This window comes from Bubalus kerabau, chromosome 4 (assembly GCF_029407905.1).
Source record: "Bubalus kerabau isolate K-KA32 ecotype Philippines breed swamp buffalo chromosome 4, PCC_UOA_SB_1v2, whole genome shotgun sequence".
Taxonomy (NCBI): domain Eukaryota; kingdom Metazoa; phylum Chordata; class Mammalia; order Artiodactyla; family Bovidae; genus Bubalus; species Bubalus kerabau.
The window spans coordinates 46,067,869-46,087,735 of record NC_073627.1 but is presented as its reverse complement, the minus strand read 5'-3'; the positions used below and the strand labels follow the sequence as shown (position 1 = coordinate 46,087,735).

At 44.7% G+C, this 19,867-nt stretch overlaps 1 protein-coding gene across 15 annotated transcripts in view; it reads left to right on the top strand.

Moving 5' to 3' along the window:
• The first annotated feature begins 5,248 nt into the window (after positions 1–5,248).
• LOC129649598 (uncharacterized) overlaps positions 5,249–19,867 on the top strand; it is a 139,963-nt gene continuing 125,344 nt past the window's right edge. For 8 of the 15 annotated variants that reach the window (XR_008713173.1, XR_008713172.1, XR_008713170.1 and 5 more), the window contains exon 1: positions 5,674–6,233. Coding sequence is in view for 1 of the 15 variants with exons in the window: in XM_055577195.1 (XP_055433170.1) it covers positions 6,116–6,124 (9 nt within the window). In the remaining 14 variants the exon portion in view is untranslated. The other 7 variants (XR_008713180.1, XR_008713185.1, XR_008713181.1 and 4 more) reach the window with 4 other exon arrangements.

The window sequence follows — 19,867 nt, the reverse complement described above, 5'->3', positions numbered from 1 at the left end:
CTAACATCTGGAAGTTGCTACAAGCTTCACATCTACCACTTTGAATCTGTCTCATTGACAGCCTTGAACCCAGAAACATACAGGGGAGGAGATTCTGGGAAATATGGTTCTTGTCTTTCCCTTTGTAGAGCAGACTACAGAAGGAGATGGCAATTATGCCAAGTTGAAAACATACAATCCAACATGCCATTGTATTGCCAATATCTAGAACAGCTCTTGACGTATAGCAGGTGCTTTGGTGGTAGTTAAATGACTGCAAGAATCATTCCTGGTCCTTGGTGGGGTCAAAATTTGAACCCTCAACTATCTGACTCCAAAGCCCATGCAATTTCATTCCAATACCAGCTGAACAAGCTATGACCTTGACCCTGGAGCTCAGGCTGGAACTGCTGACTAATAAGTCCCAGACAGGGTCTGTGCCCCATGTATGCCCCAGCGCTGTGCATATTAGGGACAGGAGCAGTGAGGGAGGCTGGAGAGCCCAGGGAGGTTTTGAGAGGGATAAGCTGAGAAACAGATCTCTAACCCTCTGTGATCAGTGCTCAGAAACTTCTGGAGGTGGTGGCATTGTAGAGTGCACTGGGTTGAGGGGGAAATACTGGGGCTGCTCTTGGGTGGGCATCCCTGACAGCCAAGGAGATAGCTCAGCCCTTGAGAGCCTGAGCATTTGGCCAGGAGTAACCTTCCCGATGGACTTCCCCAGTGGCTCAGTGGTAAAGAATCCACCTGTAATGCAGGAGCCATAGGAGACATGGGTTTGATCCTCAGGTTGGGAAGATCCCCTGGAGGAGGGCATGGCAACCCACTCCAAGATTCTTGCCTGGAGAATCCCATGGACAGAGGAGTCTGGCAGCCTACAGTCTATAGGGTTGCAAAGAGTCAGACACAACTGAAGTGACTTAGCACACACACACGTTCATGTGCAAACTTCCTGATGTTAAAAAAAATTGAGAGTCTCTCATTTTAGCTTTTAATTTATGTGACTTTCTCGTGCTCTCCTATAATGTGTGATTGCTTTGATATGAAAATAAGGCTATTCTGCCCCATTCTGGAGTCACACTGATGTTCCAGGTGGTGTGTTGGGTTTACTGGGGGCGGGGGTGGGGGCGGGTAAGGGTGGAAGCTGCAGGTGTACCAGGCCCCAGGACCAGCTACTGCGGGGCCTGGTGCAAAATGAAAATGTGGGGCCCCTTGTTCAAAAACTAGAATTTCAAGACTGCACCAGCAGAGCATTAAACCAAGCGTGGGCCCTTCTGAGCATAAGCTCTGTGGAGCTGGTGACAAATTACTATACACTAAGTGGCTTAAAACAATACAAATTCAATTCTGGTTTCCTCGGTGTGTATGCCCAGCAGTGGGATTGCTGGGTCGTATGGCAGTTCTATTTCCAGTTTTTTAAGGAATCTCCACACTGTTCTCCATAGTGGCTGTACTAGTTTGCATTCCCACCCACTGTGTAAGAGGGTTCCCTTTTCTCCACATCTTCTCCAGCATTTATTGCTTGTAGACTTTTGGATCGCAGCCATTCTGACTGCCTGAAATGGTACCTCATTGTGGTTTTAATTTGCATTTCTCTGATAATGAATGATGTTGAGCATCTTTTCATGTGTTTGTTAGCCATCTGTATGTCTTCTTTGGAGAAATGTCTGTTTAGTTCTTGGGCCCATTTTTTGATTGGGTTGTTTATTTTTCTGGAATTGAGCTGCAGGAGTTGCTTATATATTTTTGAGATTAGTTGTTTGTCAGTTGCTTCATTTGCTATTATTTTCTCCCATTCTGAAGGCTGTCTTTTCACCTTGCTTATAGTTTCTTTTGTTGTGCAGAAGCTTTTAATTTTAGTTAGGTCCCATTTGTTTATTTTTGCTTTTATTTCCAATAATCGGGGAGGTGGGTCATAGAGGATCCTGCTGTGATGTATGTTGGAGAGTGTTTTGCCTATGTTCTCTAAGAGTTTTATAGTTTCTGGTCTTATGTTTAGATCTTTAATCCATTTTGAGTTTATTTTTGTGTATGGTGTTAGAAAGTGTTCTGCTGCTGCTGCTAAGTCACTTCAGTCGTGTCCAACTCTGTGTGACCCCATAGACGGAAGCCCACCAGGCTCCCTCATCCCTGGGATTCTCCAGGCAAGAACACTGGAGTAGGTTGCCATTTCCTTCTCCAATGCATGAAAGAGAAAAGTAAAAGTGAAGTCGCTCAGTTGTGTCTGACTCTTAGCGACCCCATGGACTGCAGCCTACCAGTGACAGAGTCATTTCCTAGGTGGGTTGATAAGGAGTCTAAGGGTCCCCAAGGAGAGAGGGGTCTGGAATTCTCAAGGAGGAAGAAAGGACAAACTTTTTTTCTTTCTCCACATTCCTTAGGATTATATAACAATAATGTATCCTGCCTAAGGACAGTCTCTGGATTAAACCTTCTGTTATCTTAAAATGTAAATTATGGGAGTAGACCTGGTCTTTACAAGGATGTATCCTGCCTGAGGACAGTGTTATCTTAAAATGTAAATTATGGGAGTAGGTCTGATGAGGTCTTTACAACCTCCAGACATTCTTTGAATTATATAACTTCATTGTTAACACTAGCAAGGGGGTACTCTTTCTGCCCCCTTCTGATGCCTATGTCAGAAGCTTTCTCTATCTCCTTTATACTTTAATAAAACTTTATTACACAAAAGCTCTGAGCGATCAAGCCTCATCTCTGGCCCCGGATTGAATTCTTCTCCTCTAGGGGCCAAGAATCCCGGTGTCTTTGCGTGATTCAACAACAACTTTTCACCAGGCTCCTCCATCCATGGGATTTTCCAGGTTCTAGTTTCATTCTTTTACAAGTGGTTGACCAGTTTTCCCAGCACCACTTGTTAAAGAGATTGTCTTTTCTCCATTGTATATTCTTGCCTCCTTTGTCAAAGGTAAGGTGTCTGTAGGTGCATGGGTTTATCTCTGGGCTTTCTATTTTGTTCCATTGATCTATATTTCTGTCTTTGTGCCAGTACCATACTATCTTGATGACTGTGGCTTTGTAGTAGAGCCTGAAGTCAGGCAGGTTGATTCCTCCAGTTCCATTCTTCTTTGGCTATTCGAGGTTTTTTGTATTTCCATACAAATTGTGAAATTATTTGTTCTAGCTCTGTGAAAAATACCATTGGTAGCTTGATAGGGATTGCATTGAATCTATAGATTGCTTTGGGTAGTATACTCATTTTTACTATATTGATTCTTCTGATTCATGAACATGGTATATTTCTCCATCTATTAGTATTGAAAGAGACACATGTACCCCAATGTTCATCACAGCATTGTTTATAATAGCCAGGACATGGCAGCAACTAGATGTCCATCAGCAGATGAATGGATAAGAAAGCTGTGGAACATATACACAATGGAGTATTACTCAGCCATTAAAAATAATACATTTGAATCAATTCTAATGAGGTGGATGAAACTGGAGCCTATTATACAGAGTGAAGTAAGCCAGAAAGAAAAACACCAATACAGTATACTAACGCATATATATGGAATTTAGAAAGATGGTAACGACAACCCTGTATGCAAGACAGCAAAAGAGACACAGATGTATAGAACAGTCATTTGGACTCTGTGGGAGAGGGAGGGGGGGATGATTTGGGAGAATGGCATTAAAACATGTATAATATCATATAAGAAACAAATCGCCAGTCAAGGTTCGATGCAGGCTATAGGAAGCTTGGGGCTGGTGCACTGGGATGACCCAGAGGGATGGTATGGGGAGGGAGGTGGGAGGGGTGTTCAGGATGGGGAGCACATGTACACCAGTGGCGGATGCATGTTGATGTATGGCAAAACCAATACAATATTGTAAAGTAAAAAAAAAAAAAAAATAATAAAATTAAAACAACAACAAATAAAATAAAATGTAAAACAAACAAACAAACAAACAAACAACAATACAAATTAACCTCCTCACAGTTCTGGAGCCCAGAAATCTGAAATGGTCTCACTGAGCTAGATTCAATTTGTTTCTCCCTTCCTCTGAGACTTTAGGGGAGGATGGGTTTCCTTGCTGCCTCTAGCCTGGGGAAGCCTCTTGCATGCCTCGGTTTGTGACCCCTTCCTCTCATCACTCCAATTTCTTGCTTCTGTTTGTGGTCACATCTCCTACCTCCTCTGTCGCCAAGTCTTTGCTACTCTCTTATATGAGGGCTGCATTTGGAGTCCATGCTGGATAATGATGATCTCAAAATTCTTAATCACATCTGCAAAGTCTCTTATGCCAGTGGTCTCCAACCTTTTTGGCCTCAGGGACCAGTTTCATGGAAGACAATTTTTCCATGGGCCCAGGGAGAGGGGGCATGGTTTTGAGATGATTCAAGCACCTTACATTTATTATGTACTTTATTTCTATTATTATCACATCAGTAGTATAATAATATATTATTTTATAAGTATATTTATATTATACAATTAAATATATTTTTATATTATATAAATATTATTACATATATATGTTGTTGTTCAGTTGCTAAGTCATGTCTGACTCTTTGCAACCCCATGGACTGCAGCATGCCAGGTTTCCCTGTCATTCACTATCTCTCTGACTTTGTGCAAGCGCATGTCCGTTGAGTCAGTGATGCCATCCAACCATCTATCCTCTGTTGCCCCCTTCTCCTCTTGCCCTCAGTCTTTCCCAGCATCAGGGAATATAATATTCCCTGCTGCACCTCAGATCATCAGGTATGAGATCTAGAGGTGTGGACCCCTGCCTTAAGCCACAGAAGGTAACATTCACAGGTACTGGGGGTCAGAACCTGGTTGTCTTTCAGGGCCATTATTCTGCCAACCCATGTGCCCTTGAACTAGGCCCTGCCAGGCTCACAGCTGAATCCTCAGGTTTGAAAGAGCAGCTTTTGAGGCTCACAGCAGAAAGGCGAATGGGACAGATGTGTGAAGGAGCTGGAGAAAAACTGCCTCCCTCACCTGGAGCCTCTGTGCTGGCCACAGGGGTCCAGAGATTCATGGCGTTTGTGTTGCCCCTGTACTTTCCTGGTGGCTCAGACAGTGAAGAATCTGCCTGCAATGCAGGAGACCTGGTTTGATCCCTGGATTGGGAAGATCCCCTGGAGAAGGGAATGGTTACCCACTCCTGTATTCTTGCCTGGAGAATCTCATGGACAGAGGAGCCTGGTGGGCTACAGTCCATGGGGTCCCAAAGAGTAGGATACCACTGAACAACTAACACTTTTACTTTTTCACCTCATTAAGGTTGCCAGATTTAGCAAATCAAGTTGTAGGACACCCAGATATTTTATTAGGCTACTCTGTCTCTGATTCTTTATATTTATTTAAATATATTTTATTTTTTTCAATTAGTGGATAATTACTTTACAATATTGTGATGGTTTTTGCCATACATCAACATGTGGCAACCTAGAGGTGTGGGATGAGAAGGGAAGGGGGAGGGGACCTATGTCCCTGGTACTTAAGCCACACCATGCTGCCTGCTGCCGAGGGCTGGGCTCAGCTGTAGTCTCCTGGGCCTTAATGAGATCCGGGTTGTTTTCCTCCCAGTGGGGTCCCAGGTGTGCGGCCAGAATAAGAGAGGCTGGGCCCAAGGGTTCACCGGCAGGCAGAGGGTTAACAGGGAGGGAGCCGCAAGGCACCTGGGGAAGGAGCCTGGATTTGCTGACCTTAAGGTAAGACAGCACTTCCTTACAGGGAGGGCAGAGCATTTCCAAGGTGATTGCTAACTGTCCCCACCCCTCACACACAAAGACATCATGTCCCAGCCCTGGAGGGGCCTTGAGTCTGGTGTGGCCCTCCGAGGGTCACGGGCACCTCCTAATTGCAGGATGCAGGGCTCACGGAATAAACACCATGTTTCACTTCCTCTGCAAACATCGCACATCTGAGAAACTCATTTCCGTTTCTGAGACACATCTTTCCCAGCTGTGCAGGCTGGGGTCAGACTTAATAAAATAGAAGTGGTGGGACAGCGGGCTGATGGAGTCGATGCCCCCCAGTATTACAGTCAGCGTGTCTCTGTGCTCTGTGAGGATGCGGATCTGTCCAAGTTCCCTTCCCTGAAACAGACCACGTGGCTCTTGTTCTCCTTCTTGACAGGATTCCACAGAACCCAAGATCTGATGATGATGGTAAGAAGCGTTGTCATTTCAGGTGCTGACAAGAAACAATGCTGCGAGCTGTGCAGTATTGCTGATTGTAAGGTGCACGCCACTTTCAGGCTTGTGGAATCGTGGAAAGGTGGGCATCTGGGAATCAATAAGATACGGTATTAGGTTTACCATCAGCTCAAAGCTAGTGGAATGGAACCATGTGACAGCCAAACAATGCCTGTGTTTGAGCCATGTGACAGCGCCCTTCTCCTTAATGGTTAAGAAAGCTGGTTCCAAGTCAAGTGTGTGCGTGGTGGTGGCTTTACTGAAGCCCCCGTCCCACGTCTAGGTTTCTCTTCTGGGACCTCTCGCTTTTTTGTTGTTGTTTTTTAATTTTATTGCTTTACAATGTTGTGTTAGTTTCTGCTGTACATTGAAGTGAATTAGCTATATATATGTGTGTATACACATGTCCTCTCCCTCTTGGGCCTCCCTCCCCCCTACTCCCTCCCACCCCTCTAGGTCATCACAGAGCGCAGAGCTGAGCTCCCTGTGCTATACAGCAGCTTCCCACTGGCTATCTGTTTAACACATGGTGGTGTATATATGTCAGTCCTGATCTTGCAATTCCTCCCACCCTCTCCTTCCCCACACTGCGTCTAGCTTTGGTTCCCTCTGTCTACTGGATTCTCCTCTGCTCCATCCCCCCATGCCCGACCATGTAGTCAGGGGCCTCCCAGCTTCTGGGATCTAATGCCTGATGATCTGAGGTGGAGCTGAGGTTATGATGATAGAAGTAAAGTGCACAGTAAATGGAATACACTTGAATCATCCCCAAACCACCCCCTCTTCCAGGTCCGTGGAAAAATTGTCTCCCGTGAAACCAGTCCTTGGTGCCAAAAATGTTGGGTACCACTGATGTAGATCATTGTCATTTTTAAAAAAGACTGTGATGAGCTAAAGGGGTGGGATTGGGGAGGGGAGGGAGGTTCAAGAGGGAGGTGATTCAGTTCAGTTCAGTCTCTCAGTCATGTCTGACTCTTTGCGACCCCATGGACTGCAGCAGGCCAGGCCTCCCTGTCCATCAACCAGCTCCCCGGGTTTACTCAAACTCATGTCCATTGAGTCGGTGATACCATCCAACCATCTCATCCTATGTCGTCCCCTTCTCCTCTCACCTTCAGTCTTTCCCAACATTAGGGTGTTTTCAAATGAGTCTGTTCTCATTGCAAATTATATCAGGGAGGTGATATACAATTATGACTGATTTGTGTAGTTGTATGGCAGAAACCATCACAACATTGTAAAGCAATTTTCCTCCAATTAAAAAAAATTTAAAAAAGAGATTGTGATAAAATATACATAAAATTTACCATTCTAACTTTTAAAATGTATAATTCAGTGGCATTTAGAACATTTCCGTGGAAGTCTTGCTTTTGCTACACCTCTCCTCCAAGACCTGGTTTCTTTTCTCCGCCCTGTATGGAGTCTACCAAAGAATCTGGAATTTTCCCTTGATTCATCAGCTGCCAGCACAGGCTGTGGGGTATTAGCAGATGAGTACTGAAAACCTAGCTCAGTTGGTAAAGAATCCACCTGCAATGCAGGAGACCTTGGTTTGATTCCTGGGTTGGGAAGATCCCTTGGAGAAGGGAAAGGCAACCCACTCCAGTATTCTGGCCTGGAGAATTCCATGGGGTCCCAAAGAGTCGGATATGACTGAGCAACTTTCACTTTCACTGAAAACCTGAAGGAGTCAGAAGGGGGATGGCCCGCTCAGCCCAGCCTTAACTCTTAATGCTCTGTCTTCTTCCAGCCTCTGGGAGACACTGGCTGCCTCGTGGCCTCGAGTCTGCCTCCCAAGGTGTTCCCCAGCTTTCTCTCCTCCCCTCCATCTCAGGCCTTCCCACCAGCTCCTTACTGGGCTGCCAAATTCCTGATTTTATCCAAAGGAGCCATTTTGCTCTCTCTTCTCCCTGACTTCCTTCCCACCATCCAGTGTCCACCTTTCACAGGTGTTCTCTATACGGAGACCGCCTGGCCCCAGGGAGCTTAATTCCCCAGTCAAGGCGAAACCTGCTCAGCTGTCAGAGATTTGCCATCTTGCTGGTTGTTTTAAATGTGTCTAGGCTACTGCCTCTGCCTCACAGAGCTCCGTTCTGCAGCCACGGTTGCAAGGCCAAGTCCACGCACTGACTGCTCTGCTCTGATGTGGGGGCACTCGGAGCCTTCCAGAGTGGAGAGGAGGGCTCCTGACCCTGGTAGGCTGGAGGCTGCAGGTTGATTTTACCAAGTTCCCGAGTTCCTGTTCCTCCATCTGGTATTTGCTTCCAGAATCCCTTTGGGAATCACAGCTCCTGCTCTCCCTGCATTTGGTTGGAGGTGGGCCCAGCTCATCCTCAGGCTCCGAGGCTGAGCACACGCCACCTCCAGCCTGTTTGGCCCATCAGAACATTTCTGATACCAACCACTGGGTTCCGAGAGAAGCATGGGATCCAAGCCAGGCCAGTGAGAGCAACCTCGGGCCTAGGCCTGGAATTACCACTGGGTCAGGGACACTCCCATGCTGCTGGGGCTGCTCACTGGTGGGCTGTGAGGCTGGAGATGCTGCTGGCCACCTAGTCACCATGTGGAGTGAGCCCGCTGGAGAGTGAAGACAAGGTGGAAGCTGGCATCAAGAGCAGGAGAGGAATGACTGGATACCAGGTGGGAAAGCCAAAAACATCACTTTTCTGCATCGTGAAGCTTGAATTGGGCTTTTGTAGTCTCTGAGAACCCTGATTTACAGGAGTCTGCCAAGTGGGGGATGACAGTTGAGTAGGGCTTTGAAGTATGAGTAGGAGTTTTCAGGTAGCAAAAGTGAGGAGCACATTCTAGGCAAAGTGGGTAGCATGTGTGGAGATGCAGGAGGCGGCTGGGTGATGGAAAGCCTTGAACTTTAGACGTGGTCCTGGAGCTGGGAACTGTGCTGGGGTTTTTCTCCTGTGAGTTTATGCTTCCCCACCCTGCAGATGAAGGAACTGAACCTGGGAGGCATCAGGCAGGTTTGATGTTCAATATCTCCACTGGGAGTGCCGCCCACGTTATGAGGCTCAGCCCCTCCAGGGACGCAGAGGAGGAGAGTTTCGTCTTGGCGTCACAGGACAGAGAGATCAGGCCATGAAGGGATAGGGAGCTGCCTTTGACTGGCCCCATGCCCAGCCCCAGGCCCCCTTATGAGTCCTCCCAGCTTAGTTTTCTGGGAGCATGAAGGGTGAGAAATTCTGGTGATTGCATAGATGTTCTCACCCTGACTGCACTTGAGTATCCTCCTTGGGGGATACGGGGTTAAAAACGAGAGGCGCTGGAGCAGCACAGACCTGACCTTGGTATGTTTCAAAGCCTTTTCAGGTGACTTTAATGGACTTAACAGATTTTCACCACTGCCCCAGTCAATGGTTCTCAATCACCTGGTGAGATTAAGGGAGAATTAACAGAGTAGGAGCTTCCCCTGTGGCTCAGTGGCAAAGAATCTGCCTGCAATGCAAGAGACCCGGGTTTGATCTCTGGGTTGGAAAGATCCCCTTGAGAAGGAAATCGCAACCCACTCCAGTATTCTTGCCTGGGAAATCCCATGAAAAGAGGAGCCTGGCAGGCTACAGTCCACGGGGTCACACAAGAGTCAGACATGACTTAGTGGCTAAATAACAACAACAAAACAACAGCAGAATAGGGGAGAGAAAGAACACCCCCTGGGATTCACTGATGGACGAGGCCCTGTGCTGGTTACTGGACTACCAGTGTCTTGTTTAATCCTCCAACAGCTTTGTGCTGATATGATTCCCATTAAAATGGGAGTGCTCAGAGGTGCTCACCGAGGCCTGGAGCGGTGTGGCAAAGTGCTGAGGCCACAGAGCTAGTCTGCAGAGGAGCTGGATTTTCAACCCAGGTCTTTGCGACTCTGCACACGCATGCTCCATCCTGGCGTCCTGAGTGGATGTCCAGTCTGTTTGGGCGGAACCCACCTTGGCTGAAGCCGCTAGGGGGTGCTGTTCTGTAATGAGGGTCCCAGTCCTTGTGAATTGGGGTGAGGGGGAATAGGAGGAGGCTGTGCTTGAAAGCTGAGCACCTGTGTCTTCCTCTGCAATGCTGAGGAGCTTGGGTCAAGTCACTGTCTCTCTCTGGGCCACCACACTAGTCAGGGTTTTCCAGAAAAATAGAAGCAATAGGGTGTGTGTGTGCAGATGAAGTGATTCATTACAAAGAGCTGGCTTATGTGATTATGGAGGCTGACAAGTCCTAAGATCTTCAGGTGAGTCAGTGAGATTAAGAACCCAGGAGAGCTCAGGGTGTCGTTCCCTCTGAGTCTGAAGGTCAGAGAGAGCCAGTGGTGTTGATTCCCTGAGAAAGCTGGCAGGCTTGAGACCCAAACTGATGCTTCAGTGTTTTGTTTCCATTTTATTGAAGTATAGTTGATCTACAATGTTGTATTAATTTCTGCTGTACAACCAAGTGACTCAGTTATGCACACAGATATATTCTTTTTCATATGGTTTTTCTTTTCCATTATGGTTTATCCCGGGATAGTGACTATAGTTCTCTGTGCTATACGATAGGACCTTGTTTATCCATTCCATGTATACTAGTTTGCATCTGCTAATTCCAAGTTCCCATTTTCCCCTCCTCTACCCCACATCCCCCCTTGGCAACCACAAGTCTTCTGTCTATATCTGTGAGTCTTTTTTGTTTTGTAGGTGTGTTGATTTGTGTCATATTTTAGATTCTGTATATAAGTGATATCGTATGGTATTTTTCTTCCTCTTTCTGACTTAACTTCACTTATGATAATCTCTAGGTCCAGCCATGTTGCCACAGATGGCATTATTTCATTCTTTTTTATGGTTGAGTAATATTCCATGTAGGGGCTTCCCAGGTGGTACGGTGGTTAAGAATCTGCCTACCCGTTCAGGAGACTCGGGAGACTCTGACTTCCCTTCCTGGCTGAGTGTGGCTGGGAGACCCTGTGGGAGCAGGGGCAGGATCTGCCTTCAGGGCTTCCTGAACAGAGGGTGGACTGCGCTGCATGTGTGCTCAGTCTGGCCAGGAAGAGTGGACTGGGGCCCAGTATATCCGGAGGACTGGAGGACCCCTGTGGTCCTGCCCTGGTGTGTGTGGGGGAGGCAGGTCCTGCCTGGAGGGTGACTTCTGCTTGCAGGGTAGCTTGTCGGGGAATTAGGGACCCCTCTGGCTATTCTGTGTACAGTAGCCCGACATGCCTACCCCGGCCCTTAGATTCTGATTCCACAACCTTCCATTTCTTGCTTTTGCTGCTGCCATCTTTCTGAAGCTTCCAGCTCATTCATAAGCAACACTGTGACTTCCAAGCTGTCTAAGGAAGGAGCCCCTTTTGACAAGTCAGACCTGTGTGTCCTTTATGCTTCCTCCCACACTCTTCTGGGTTGGACATGGTTTGGTTTCTTCAGTGCCGGGTCTGTGAGGATGAGGTCCCTTGCAGGGACCCTCTCAAGAGGCAGAGAGGTCCTTAGAAGGGCCACATCCCTGGGAGTTGCTGCCTAGGGTCGGGGGAGGTACAGAGGGAGTGCAGGTGGCAGAGAAAAGGAAGCCTGTGGGGGTGCGTTGTCCTAACGATTCTAGCTCCATTCACTTAATAGCATCTGGGGATGCAAGTGATATAACCCTGGGGAAACGCGGGTACTCAGCCACCTCAGGAAAGCAGGTAGTACATCTTAAGTGGCGTTCACATTAAAACATCAATTAAAAAGAAGAAAAAAGGTGGGACTTGATAATACATAAAACCAATATTTTTCAGAAGGATAGGCATGCCTGGTGTTTGAAGAAGTGGGGTGTGTGGAGGGCTTCGCAGAGGTGTTGGTGTGGCCGGTGGCTGAGGAGGTAGGGTACATGCAGGGGCAGTGGGCAGAGAAGGCAGCTGGTGTGGCTAAGAGACTGGTTACATTGAGCAAATAAATGAATAAATCGAGGCTAATCGCAGTCAAGTGTCTCACAGTTAGGTGACTTGCAAACATGGAAAGGGGGATGTCTAGAAAGAACCCTGAAAGGGCTGCATAGGAATAACCTCACTGACATATACATATTTATACACACATTAACACTTATGAATTTCGTGTATATGTATGTGTGCTAAGGCGCTTCAGTCATGTCCAGCTCTTTGTGACCTTATGGACCATAGCCCACCACGCTCCTCTGTGCATGGGATTCTCCAGGCAAGTATACTGGAGTGGGTTGCCATGCCCTCCTCCAGGGGATCTTCCCAACCCAGGGATCAAACCCGCATCTCCTGCAGCTCCTGAACCGAAGGTGGATTCTTTACCACTGAGCTGCTGGGAAGCTTCTGTGTGTGTGTATGTGTGTGTATATATATATGCAAACTTATTCATATATACACAATGATAGGTGTTTGTACACTTACATATGTGCATGAATTTCCTATTAAATAATTTATAGAGGACCTAGAAGCAATTCTAGGTGTGGCAAACACACCAAGCTCCCAGCTCTTGGTTTCTTTCTTCTTTTTTTAATAAGATTTTTATTTATCTACTTAGGTATTTTTGGCTGTGCTGAGTCTTCATTGCTGCACACGGGCTTTCTCTAGTTGCCGTGTGCAGGCTTCTCCTTGCAGTGGCTTTTCTTTTTGTGGAGCGGGGCTCAGTAGCTGTGGTACACAGGCTTAGTTGCCCCACGACATGTGGGATCTTCCCAGACCCAGGGATCGAACTCGTGTTCCCTGTACTGGCAGGCAGTTTCTTAACTACCGGCCGACCGCGGAAGTCCTGACCATATGGATATAGTTAAGTAAATTTAAAAAAATTAATAGGAGAGAAGGTCAGCTCTTTATTATAAAAGATTGTCAATTACTGATGCGAATAGGAAAACTCCACATTCGGTACCCATCACGGTGATAGTGGAAAACAGAGGAGCCTGGCAGGCTACAGTCCATGGGGCAGCAAAGAGTCAGACACAACTTAGCAACCGCACAACAGCAGTGATGATTGGTTCGGGCTGACTTGGCAACAGTGCTGAGATTGGCAGGTGAATGTTTGAAGAATAGTTTGGGTGTGATGCTGGAATGTATCTCCAGAAAACACTTCCCAACTACAAAGGGAGAAACCTGGCAGACACCAATCTGAGCAGGTGTTCAAAATGAACCAGGGCCCGATAGGTTGGGGTCACGGGCCTCCTTAGGTGATAAAGCCTCGTCTCTGTGCTATTCCTGCCAAGAAGGCATAGCCTAAGTCTCATCGAGAGGAAACAACAGTCAGCCTCAGGCTGGGGATACCCTATAAAATGAAAGATCTACACTCTAAAAAACAAACAAACAGCTGTCAAAGAAAGACATGAAAGATGGGGAAAAAGAGAGGAAATATTGCAGTTTGAGGGAGAATGGAGAGGCGTGACAACTAACAGCAAAGTGTATTCCTAGATTGGATCCTGGACCAGGAAGGAAAAAGAGACAGCGGGATAGCTGGTGAAGGGTGAGTGGGGCAAAGGTTAGAGGGCGGTGCTGTGCCAGTGTTGATTTCTGTTGGGAAGGTTGTGTTGGAGAGTATTCTTGTTTTTAGGATACTCAGGTGGTTCAGAGAAAGACTAAGGATTGCAGATATTGTATGTGTGTTAAGAAGCACTGTGTGGGGAATTCCCTGGTGGTCTAGTGGTTAGGACTCTAAGCTTTCACTGCCGAGAATCTGGGTTCACTTCCTGGTTGGGGGACTAAGATCCCACAAGCTGTGCGGTGTGGCCAAAAAAAAAAAAAAAGATTGTGTGCACACATGCAGGCAATGAAGCAAATGTAGAAAAATGGTAACACTGGGAAACCTGAGTAAAAGGAATATGACAGTTTTTATTTTTCTTACAGATTTTCTGTAAGCCTGAAATTATTTCAAAATAAATTATTTTTTAAAAGATAAACCCATTCATAACCCAACCAATCTACAGGGAACTGTGTAAAGTTTTAGAGCATTTATTCCTGGTTTATGTGAACTTTTATGTAGTTAAAATAGTATTCTATATACAATTTTATATCCTACTGTATCGTTTAACACGGTAACATAAACATTCCTCTATGTGTTTATTATAAAGGCTTCATAAACCTTGTTTTTTTAATGGCTCCCTAATGCCCATTGAGAGTTATATCGAAAATCACCATTCTAACTATTGTTGGACAGTATTCAGGTTATTTCCTTTTTAAAAAATTATAAATCATACTGCAATGACTGTCTTTGACAATAAAGCATTTTACGTGTGTCTTAGGGTAGATTTTTAGGAAGGGAATTACGAAAGGATGTGAGTATCTTTCAACGATTGGTACAGTTGCTTTTCAGGAGCACATAGTCATATAATAATTCCCACCAGCCGTGAGTGAATGTTAGTCTCCACACACCCTCACCAGCCTTCTAAAATTCTTTGTTCTTTTCTCAGGTGGAGGGCAATGACACTGTCTCATTGTTTTTTCCCTCTAATTTCTAGGAGATGTTGTGAATTATACTAGTGGTTTGTTCTTCACTGATGTCACCATGCTTTTCTTTGGCTCTTCTACACTGGATTCTTCTCCAAGGACTGGATCCAAGTGATCTTTGTATCTAGGGCAGGGCCCTCCTCCTAGGACCGCTGGTCCCTAGTGCACATGTCTGGCTCTTTCTGGAGCCATGTGACTCCAAGGTTGCTCGTGTGCCCGGCTCTTCTCCTCAGAGACTGTTTGAGGAGCCATGACTGTCTGGGTCAGCCCGTGCCGTTTCCCAATTAGTCCTTCTGGTTCCTTCCAGCTCCCAGGCCTGTGGGCAACTCGCACCCGCTTTCATTAGCCATTTCCCCTCCTTTATCATTTTTGAAAATAAAAAATGGATTATTGATTTTTTTCCTCCTGATTATAAGAGCAATATAGAATCACTATAAAAGTTTAGGTGCTACAGAAAGGTGTAAAAAAGACCATGTCCTCCAGGCTCATAAACCCCAGAGCTATTTGGCATTAATATTTGGAATTTTTTTTTTTTACAAATTTTTTTCTGTGTGTATAGGTATAGATTAACTTTTGCAAAAGTGGTCTCACTTTTTTAACACTTGATTTTTTAAAAGAACCCTTTAAAAGCCTATTTTTAAAAGTTGGCAATAGATCTCAGATTTACATATACAATTTGTATTCAGTACTTTTTTGGGTAAAACAAACCTGGACAGAGCCAAGTATCTGTTAGCTTTCATGTTAAAAACAAATTTCTGTTTGTAAGGGGCAACATTCCTGAACCATTGCAGAGATTTTACTTGGAAGTTGCGTGTGTACGTGTGTTTAAGAAAATGTGGTTTAACAAGTGCTTTCTTAAGCCTCAAAAACGTGTTCTGAAAAAGTAAGAAAGTTGGGAAGAAAACTTCAGGTCATATATAGTCCGTAAAACTTTTAGGGATCATGGGACTTCCTGGCAGTCCAGAGGTTTAGACTTCACCCTCCAATGCAGGGGGGTTGGGTTCAATCCCCGGTGGGGAAGCTAAGATCCCATATACCTTGCTGCCAAAGAACCAAAACATAAAACAGAGGCAATATTGTAAAAAATTCAATAAAGACTTAAAAAAAACAGTTTAGGGATCAGCCTCCAAATACCACTGTGCCGTGTTGATTACCAATCCATTTACTTAACTAAGCACTTGCATATGGCTTGAGCTATCTTTTCCTTTGTAAAATTATTATTTTTTTTTACTGTAATTGTAGGTTTTGATTAATCTTAACATGGCAACATATTAGCAAATCACTAGTGGTAACAGGCTTTCAGTTTGTTTAAGATTATAAATTGTAATTAAAATGAAAACAGTATCTCCAGATGACAGATGGGTCCCCAGGTCACATAGTGTTTCTTAAAGTAAGCTTGTGGCACTCCAACCAGGGAACTGTAGCAACGAGGAGACTGTTGACAAAGGACAACCAGGGAACATTTATCTCAGTACAGGCTGGAATCTGTACTTAAGAAATTGGATGATTATATTCGAAGTAGTACAAATTGTAACCAGTAAGAATCCAGTATGAATGTTTTCTCAGAACTCACAATAAAGTCAGTCAGATGAAGAAGAGTCAAGTATGGAATGGCCTCCTTCATTTAGGAAATTGTCCTAAAAGCCAGCACAAAGGTAGCAACTTCTGATCAAGAGATTATGGGTCATATCAGTTGTTAGCTTATAATGCTGATTTATAAAGACATCAATGAGGATAAAAGTGCTGTGTGTTTAGGCTGGATCTCTAAAACATAAGAACTGAAATCCAAATTACCCTTACCATAAATAAATACATTCATTTTTGGCACATATGTAAGCTGGGGAGTTTAGAGAAATTCAGGTAATAATTTGAATAAGCTCTTCTGAAAACTGGACAATGGAAAAAAACCTGTAAATAAAAAATAATTTGAGAAAACACATGTAGTATTTATTAAATCAAACGCCCCAAATCTCAAAATCCCTGACATAGGATATAATGTTTACCAAAAGTTAAAGATTGATAGATGCTAGTGAAATATAAAATATTTTGTAAAATGATGATAGTTTTTTTACCTCATTCGTTGTGTTGAGATACTTTATAATCTTTTCCTGATTATGCTCCAGCAAAGCAGATAGCTACCATCTGGGAACTGGTCTGTTTATGGTGGCTGGGACCACAGAGGCCAGTTCTATGATGGATGAGTGGCCATATTTTATACTTAATTTCAGACAATCTGCCCAAACACACCTGAGAAAGCCATGCTTCATCTGATTTCCTGTCCCCTGCGTTTTCCAGTGTCTGTTTCTTAGCTGATCGTTGTCTTTTGAGTTTGTTTTGCTTTATAGCCTCCGATTATCTTCTTGTTGATTCCTTTTCACACTTGATTGGCGCAAACGTGGGCCCAGCCTGGGCTGTATCTTGCCTGTACGACTCCCCCTGTAGACATCTTCAGCGTGGTTGCCCCCAGAATGCAGGTACAGTTTGGCGGCCACTACCACAGGTCACCAGAGGGCTTGTCCTCAGCTCGTGCTCAGCCTTCTTGGTGAGCCGATGGGGCCACTGGTCTCGTTTTGTAGCTTGGGTGCATATGTGAGATTTTTTTTTTTTTTTTTCCTCTCCATCCACTATTTGTGCAAAGTAATGAAAGGGAAGGGATTCCAACCAGGGGCTTCATGGTCCTCTGTTTTTCCTCAAGTTGATTTTCCTCCAATTACTATGGGAATGAAAATCATTATAGAAAACGAGAAAAGCAAAGGGGAAAAAAAAAACCCCAAGGCACCCATGCCCTTCAACAGCTGCCAACAGTTCATCTCTGATGGCTAGGTCCTAGACCACAGAGAAAGTATACGTCATTTACTGCTCATTTCCCTATTGTTGATATGTCATTAGTTCCATCCTTCTATACCATGCTTTCTGTGCACAGAGGTTTTAATGGATTGTTTACTTATATATTCTTAGAAGTGGAATTCTTAGAAGAGGAGGATTCTTAGAATTACTGGGTTAAGGGTTTTGAGACCTTCAACAAAGTGCAGTGTTTTGCTTTTGCATTTAAAGAAGACAAGCTTTATTTTTCAGAAGTGCAGCTACTAGGCAAAACAAGAGAAGATGATGTGTTTTGAGCTGTTTGTGATTTTTAGAAGAGTGGACCATCAGTATGGAAAATCACAACCCAAATGGTGATGGTATTTATGGTATTTGAGTCAACAGCACATGTATACCTGCCCATGTGTGTAGCTATTGATTCGTGGTATGATATACACATGTATTGGGCTTCCCTTGTGGCTTTGCTGGTAAAGAATCTGCCTGCAATGCCAGGCAATCCCTGGGTTGGGAAGATCCCCTGGAGAAGGGAAAGGCTACCCACTTCAGTATTCTGGCCTGGAGAATTCCATGGACTGTATAGTCCATGGGGTCCCAAAGAGTCAGACATGACTGAATGAATTTCACTCACACACATACACATGTATTAAACACACACAATAGTTGAATTTAGTTTGCTAGTATTTAGAATGTTAAATGTTAGGTTGAATCATATGAAATTCCATTTTCATAGGTCAAAAGCAGTTCCATTATCAGCAGTTTCACATGGTTCAACTGAATATTTAATATTGTCCAACTTTCTTTTTAAATCAGTTTTGCTTATTTATTCATTTTTGGCCCCACAGTGCAGCATGTGGGATCTTAGTCCCCCAACTAGGGATCAAACCCATGCCCCCTGCAATGGAAGCACAAGGTCTTAGCCACTTTACCTCCTGGGAAGTCCTCAAATATTGTCCAACTTCTTAATCCAAACTTATTTCTTCTTAGTCTTTGCAAACATCTCCCTACCACATGCCCAAGCACTCGCGTGTTGAAGTGTTATTTTATTGCACTCCTTTTATTTTGCATTTAAATTGCAGGTCGAATATCAAGTCTTTTCCGTTTCTGTGTAAATGGATCATTTTTATCACCGAGTTTCATTTAAGAAAGGCAAAGGAGAAGTTGAAAATGTTTATGAAAAGGGATTATCGGGTCTGATAAGGCTGAGAAATATCAAGTGAGGTGTTTGCCTTCTGCAGACGGGATCCATAACTTCGTATTCTGTCCAAGTGTGCTGCTTGGAAAAGTATCCACACTGTAGTTATCATGTTATCTTACAACTGGCAAGTCAGTCTCCCCACCGAGTTCCTCAATGGTGTCTTAAAAACAGGAGAGGAAAGCCAGCATTGAAAGGGTCTACCCACCACGTGCTTGTAGTAAGAGACATTATTTCCTCTGATGCTCACAGTAAGTCCATGAGGAATTAGGACTGGCCATGGTGTGCAGATGAGGAAATTGAAGCGTTGAGTAGTAAAGATTCTCACCTACGATGGTCTGGCAGAGACCAGGCATTTGAACTCAGTTCCATGGAATTCGAAGGCAACATTGCCAGAATGAAGTACAGGACGTTCAGGCAAGTTTGAATTGCAGATGAATAGTGACTTTTTTTGTTTGTTCTCAAATGTATTATATTTATTAAAATTTTTGTCTCTCTTAAAATCAGTGTATTTTTGGCTGTGCTGGGTCTTCGTTGCTGTGAGTGGGCTTTCTCTAGTTTCAGAGAGCGGGGGCTACCCTCCAGCTGCGGTGCTGGGACTTCTCACTGTGGTGGCCCCTCTTGTTTGTGGCCTCAGGCTTGGTTGCTCTGAGGCAAGTGGGATCTCCCCGGGCCAGGGATCAGATCTGTGTCCCCTGCATTGGCTGGTGGATTCTTAATCACCAGGGAAGTCCTGTATTTATTTAGATTTACAAAAGGTTTTTTAAATGTGAATTGTTTTTAAAGTATAGTTGATTTACAATGTTGTATTTTTTCTGTACAGCAAAGTGATTCAGTTATACACACCTATATCTTCTTTTTCATATTCTTTTCCACTATGATTTATCACAGGATATAACAGTGACTCTTAATGTTACAGAAACATGCTCCAAATGTTGCTCGGGGCAGACTTATACTAAAATAGGACTTGTTTCTCCTAAGTTTCAAAATCAACTGGTGTCTTGCATTCTTTTTAAGTCTGGCAACCCTACTCTTTCCCCCTCTGCCACTTCCCTTGCTTTTCTTACTCACAGTGTTGCTCCCTAGATTTTTATTCCAAAAATGTCTTTCGGGTCCCAGCGTGAGTCACCAGAGAGGCAGCGAGAAGTAACAGAGAGCCTTTCACAGGAGCGATGAGGCCCTGGGCCCGGCCCCAACCGTGGGAAAGATACACCTTCTGGAACAAGTTTTCTCATCTGTGAATTGGAGAGTTGAACCGCACCATCTCAAGGGTCAGGGAATGTTTACTGGGTTC